Below are 6,910 nucleotides of genomic sequence, written 5' to 3'. Positions count from 1 at the left end.
TCAAATAATTCTCTCAAGATTACTGAGCAGTTAATAAAAGACATGTTTCTGAAGTCAAGGTGCAAATACAATTAACCGATCAGGAGAGTGCACTTTTAAGTGCATGTCTTTATAATACAGAAGCATGGTTCAGTGACAATATAATCCATAATAATGCTTCTTCTAGTGAAAAACTCCATCCCGTTTTCCTCACACATTAAAATCCACCAACATTTTTGTTAAAAACAGTTTTGGACTGCTTTCACTAATAAATGGTTCTTGATCTGTGCATATTTCTCTCCCGATTCAGACAACACAACATTTTTAAGCAATATTATGGGTAGAGGACTCAATGTTTGAAGTCTAAATCTTCCTAATTATGGATTTTTTTTAACAAACATGCAGATTTAATCCACAAGATGTCCTTTGATGAGATCGTGTGGATTACGGTGATGTTTTTTTATCAGCTGTTTGGACTTTCATTCTGACGGCACCCATTCAAAGCAGATGATCCACTGGTGAGCAAGAGATAAAATGCTAAGTTTCTCCAAATCTGAAAAAGCATCTTGGGTGTCTATTCATTAAAGCTACAGAAGAACCATTTTGGTTTCCCCAAAGAATCTTTTGTGCTATGGAAAGGTTTCAAGGATGTTAAAAAGATGCCAAAATCAGCACCTTATTTTTAAGAGCGTAAGTAAAAGTGGCTGTTTTGAGTGCATGCACTTATATTTTACATACACACATTTCCATGCATGCTGTGCATCTGTCATGGTGATGAATGTCTGCTGATAACACAGAGCTGGTCAGATAACACCATAAATGCTTACTGATTCAAACAAGCTTTTGTCAGAGAGAGATAAAGATTTGTCACATGCACACATACAAACACACACACACACACACACACACACACACACACACACACACACACACACACACACACACACACACACACACACACACAAATATTGTTACATTTTCCAGGAAAATTTCCAGCAGCAAGATTTAGAATAAGGCTAAAGACTGTTGACATGAATCTGCAGCTTACAGTGCACTCTGACTCTGTCCGTATGCCTCGGATGGGCTTTTCAATCAGACACTGAGTGTGTGTTAGCCAGAGCAGCTGAAATCCCCCAACACACAGTGTGTTAATCTGCTCACAAACACGCACTCTCTCTCTCTCTCTCTCTCTTCTCCAGCCTGTTTTATGATGCCACACTCAACAGCGCCTCAGGCCCCTATACGCAGAGATGTCTGCTACCCTGAGTGAGAAAGACAGAATGAAAGAGGGAGAGAGACAGAGAGATTTAGAGTTAGTCTGCCCAGATATGAGCTCCTGCCAAACCCGATATTTTAAAGTCACGTAGCTGAAAAAACAAAAGCACAGTTTAATATCCTGATAGTTTTTTCATGCACGACTGGATCTGATGAGAACACGTCCAGGTCACATTCTAACCCATAATAAAACAGGAAGATGAAGAAGAAGTAGAAGAAAAGAAATCCTATTTTGTGTAATGAAAGAAGCCTATTTATTTATTTATTTCGCATTGTGACATTTCATAACAAAAGACACTCTCATTATTCCCAATGGTGATTCTCATGACTGTAATACAACATATTTTATTATTTAGATAATAGAAGACAATACTAGAAATACAATGGTGTAACAATTCTATAGAATAATAAATTAATTAATATATCAGTATTTTTGCAGAAAAGCAATGAAAATGAGAAGAGAGCTAAATATTGTCACAATGGCAAAAAAATAAAAATAAATAATAATTATAATTATTTATTTTATTTTTATTTTTTATTTTTTTGGCTGAAATAAACTGTAAAAGTTTTAAAATCTAAATAAACTTGTTCTTTTAAATATAATCTTAAGACATATTATTGATAGATAGTTTAACAACTGATATTAATATGCAAGTAGTCTGCTGGAATGTTATAAAGGTCCCTCTGATTTACATTACAAGCTTTAAAAAATTTCATATTACCAAATAGCATATTTTCTGTTAAGGTTGGACCTCTGAATAAAAATTATGTGTTTTTTCTCAAATTCTCACTATATCATATAAACCATTACAGTCTTATGCATTAAATATTTGTCACATAACATCAAGTGGTAACATCTAAATTAATTGGTTTTGTGAAAAAAATAAAAATAAAATCACTCTGAATATTTTGAGTTAGACCAGGGTTTCCCAAACTGTGATTCATTCAAAAACAAAAAAGTTGGGAATCCCTAATATAGTATAGCGCTCTATACAATACGCATTGTTTCAAAGCAACTTCACAGTAATAAACAAGAAAATAAGAGCATTAATGCTGCACAGTTCTTCAATTATAGAACAAATATAATCTCAGCTGTAAAGCAGATCTAAAAAGACAATTGTGTCATTATTCAGCTCAATTTACTTCAATATTGATTCATTAACAGTCTCAGCGTTAAGTGCTAAGTTCATTAGTCCATTAGTTATGAACCAAACTCATTTCAACAATAAAGCAGCTCTACAGAAGATAATAGTGTCATTATTCAGCTCAAAGTCAGTCATCCACTTTTCAAAGGGAAATTCACTTGCATAATCGACTAACCATTTAGAACGAAGTCAGCAGTTCATATACTTTCCACCTTCTTTCATACCTCTCTCACTCTATCTGACTTTCTCTCCCTGTTTTCTCATTCCTTTTTCATTTTACATCCCCTCCCCGATCATTCTTACATGCTTGGAGGCTGTTCTGTTATTCTTTCCTAGTCTGTCATTAAACAAGAAAGCCCTCCACAGCCACAGGAAGTCTGCTCAGCGGACAGATCTGATTGGCTATTGCTCAGAATCACAGAGCGGAGCCGACATCTGCAGGGACCAAAATCCAAACCCAGATCATTTACATACAGTTTGACCTTCCACACAGCCTCGTGCGTGTATGAGTGTGTGTTACACACTGGTTTCATGAAGCTATTTATCATTCTTTCATGCAGAAAGAGGGAGACTGGGGCGGAAGGGGTGGGACGTGTTGCCGCTCTGTTGCTTCAGGCCGTTGTGCATGTGGAGAAATTTCTGAAATTACATCATATATCACACAGCGAACACACATAGTCATACACACCCAGTCAATCAAATGCACACACACACACACACAGACACTTTTGATAGATGGCTGAGACGGAGAGATACTTTACCGGTCCCTGAAGAGAAACACAGTCATTTTGTATTTAGGAATGTGATATGTTGTGCCTCCTCGGCCAGGATTCCCCCCGTTCTGCCGGGACGGAACCGGAGCTATTGGGTAGCTGTGGGGGGAGACGACAGAAACAGCAAGAGCTCAATGTGCATGATATGCTTTGTTGAATCACAGCTGATCGGAGCAACAGAAAAGCCTCACACACACACACACACACACGATCATATTGTGTCCCTGAAAACCACTCCATGTCACCATAGGAACGTGGCATGTTTCCATGGTGACAACTGAAGTTTGCAATTATGACCGTGCATCAACAGGTGCGAGTCAATTACTGTCACCCCTGTTCTACCCCTCTCCCTCACACACGCATTCAACCACTGCCTTCTGTTGTTCCCTGCTTTTATGTGAGTCACTTTTTGTGCTTTAAAAAAAAAAGACAGATATGCCTTATGCTGAATCTAGCGTGTTTCAACGGCTCAAGCTGCTCTGGGATCATAAAAATGACTTGAGATAAAAGCTTGACCCTGGACCCCTTTCATTCCTGGACGGAGTAGCGCCAGCTTTAAGGCTATAAAACCTAGTGTATTATATTTGATGCATGATACAGGTCTCTGAATTACCAACATGATGTAAACATGGCTGAAAAACCTGTGGTACACAATCTACTGCATCCCTTCTGCCTTCGGACTGATACTACTTTTTACATGTGTGGTTTTGCAGTGAAATCTTTAATGAATAAGAAATGACTTTTACTGTATACTGTTATTTATATTTATTGATATTTTTGAAAACAGCATGTTAAGTTTGATTTCGAGGAAAATTTATCTCTCTCAGTCATCACTGAATTGCATTACATTATATTTGTTCTACATAATAAAGAACTAAGCATTTAAATGTCATCTTACTAAGACATATGATTGAAAGATATAGCGTGAAAACTAACATGAATGTACATGTTGTCTGCTATAATGTCATAAAGATGTATCAGTTATGACACATATTCAACATATTTACACATTCAAACCTTTTTTTATTATTATTTTTATTTTAATCTATCCAAAGATTCAATAAACGGTTCCATAAAATAAAAAAACTTCAGGATTTACATGATTAAAGTGGCCATGTCCTACATATTTGCTGCATTAAAATCTGTGATGTTAGTAATGTCTCAGTCTGCTCACTAGTTCTGTAGCAAGTGTACTGCCATCTTTGTAGGTGTCATATTTAGCTCCATCGAAAGTAACATCAGTGTATCTTTCTATTGTCTAGAAATAACAGTATATATGTTCCATACAGTATAACAGTATGTTAATGCACTCCTTGTTTTGACATCACAGTCATGAAGATTTCTGAATGACAATTTTTTTTGGACCCACAAATTTGCCTATACATATTTAAGTAAATGTAAAATATCATGAGAGAATATCATCAATAATTCTCAGAAGATATGAAGCATGTAGAGTGCCATCTCCCACAGCTCTGTCAACAGCGTTATCTCTGCTTTACTGCAGTAATATCACCTCATTCCACACAGAAATCTCCTCAAATGTCAAATAAATGTCACATCAAGGACTTGTGTGTCACCCGACTGATGTGCATGATCTAGATTTATATCTGGATGCCTCTACATGCTCTACTTCAGGAAAAAAAAATTAAAATGAAAAATTAGTTCATTTAATAAAGCAAAGAGAAATGCACAGGGACAGTGTGTGTGAGAGAGATCTATGTAGTCTATGATTTATGTGACAGCTATCAATGCATTTCAATATATTTGTGCAGATTTGAATTCTGATGTCCCCAAATGGTCTGAAAAGGAACACAGAGCACATTTACACATACACAGTCCCTTTCTTTTTTCCCTCTTTCTGTGTTTTACACACACACATACACACACACACACACACACAAACAATGCTGGAACAGTATGAAATAAGCAGAGCATGATGGGATTTTTTTGTTCACCGCATACACGGGAGAATGCTGAGAAGACTTTCATTAAAGGCTTTAATACATCAAGGGTTTTTAGCTGAAGGATTTTTTTCCTGAACACAGAAACAGGTGACATCTATGCATGCCTACAGCGCTAAAACTAACATTTACACGTTTTGATCATCTTATCACGTTTTCTTTGCATTCATCAACTCCTACAAACAAAGTCTTGGTAAACAACCAAACACATCCATCCATTTATCCATCCGTTCTTTCTTGGAAGCCATTTCAAACAGAAGCCAATGTAACCACGGAAAGCTCAGGGTTCCACTCTGTGCCCTGAGGGAACAGCCTCAGCTCTCAACATGTGCTGGAGCAGATACAGATGCACATATACTGACTGAGTGAGGGATACGAAACATTCTAAATCACTAACTACATTTCACCCTTTCTGGAATAAAAACAGAACAAAAATAGACATTTTAAAAAGGCCCAAAAATGGCCAGAATATGTATTGCTAATATAGAAAATTAAAATACTTTTTTATTTATTTCAATAGGCTTAAGATTTCTAAATATATTTCTGACCATTTTTTAAATATATTTTCAATCTAAATATATTTATCTTATACAAAATACATTTAAAAAACATATTTACTTCCCATTGAAGTGCATTTAATATGTTTAATATGATTGTAAAAAAATATATATATATATTAAACATATAAAAAATAAATGTTCCTAATGATTTATGAAAGAATGAATGAACGTAAAAAATTAATGAATGAAAAAATGAATGGAAGAATACATAATTTATGAAAGAATGAATGAATGCATAATTTTTAATAGAATGAATGAATGCATAATTTTTGAATTAATGAAATAATTAATTTTTAAAAAGAATGAACGCATCATTTTTGAATGAATGAAGGAATCAATCAATGATCATTGAATGAATCAATGAAAAAAATTAATGAATCAATCAATCGATCACATTTGTGGAGCATTAAAATAATGCAGTTCTTGACCATTTGCTTTGTACTGACCATAATGATGCTAGTGTATATTATAAGTGGTTACCAAAGACTTACTTTGTGGTTGCTAAGGTGTTCTGAGCAATTGTTAGGGCATAAGTACGTGGTTGCCTGCTGGTTCATGTCAAAAAAGCACCTATATACCTAGATATGTGTTTTTTACTGTTTAGTTATGAAGGACACTAGCAGATCTATATAGTTGTGTAATCTACTAGCTGTTCTTTTAGTAACATACAAATCTTTATATTTAAATGTAACACACGAGGAGATCTTAGTAGTCTACGAGCACTTCTTGTATAGCAATATGAAGCAATGAAGTTAGGGCATAGCTACGTGGTTGTCTATTGGTCCAAGTCAAAATAGCACCTATGTACCAAGATATGACCAGAGCCCCTCTTTCAATCAGAGGAATTTCATTCATGTCTGTTGCAGAAACAGTGTGCTTGGTGCTTGTTAGTAACCTAAAAATACTATAATTGTTGCTATTTCTCTCACTGGAGAGGCTGTCAAGGAGTACTTCTCTCCCAGGAACCCAAACCCCCACATAAACAAATTACCACATAGAGTTGAGTTTCATCGGTCTCTATTAAACAATGACTCACAACCTGATGACAATTATAACGCATTGCACAACTCTGCTAGAAAATAAACAGTGCTTGATATTGCATCACGTCTTGAAGCAACACTTGTGCTTGCATGCTAATGGAGGCAGACACATCAAACACCACAACCGTTTGATTTCGTCATTTGGTTACAGTCATAGGTTTGGACAGGGGAGTCAAC

The 6,910-nt window shown here is 35.7% G+C and overlaps 1 protein-coding gene across 1 annotated transcript in view; it reads left to right on the top strand.

Moving 5' to 3' along the window:
* The first annotated feature begins 398 nt into the window (after positions 1 to 398).
* LOC113046259 (WD repeat-containing protein 47-like) overlaps positions 399 to 6,910 on the top strand; it is a 16,368-nt gene continuing 9,856 nt past the window's right edge. The window contains exon 1 of the mRNA XM_026207200.1: positions 399 to 428. Within this exon, the coding sequence (XP_026062985.1) occupies positions 399 to 428 (30 nt within the window). The remainder of the gene's footprint in view (positions 429 to 6,910) is intronic.

The sequence above is a fragment of the Carassius auratus genome, chromosome 27, assembly GCF_003368295.1.
Source record: "Carassius auratus strain Wakin chromosome 27, ASM336829v1, whole genome shotgun sequence".
Taxonomy (NCBI): domain Eukaryota; kingdom Metazoa; phylum Chordata; class Actinopteri; order Cypriniformes; family Cyprinidae; genus Carassius; species Carassius auratus.
Note: the sequence above shows the minus strand (reverse complement) of the source record. Positions and strands in the feature narration are given on the sequence as shown.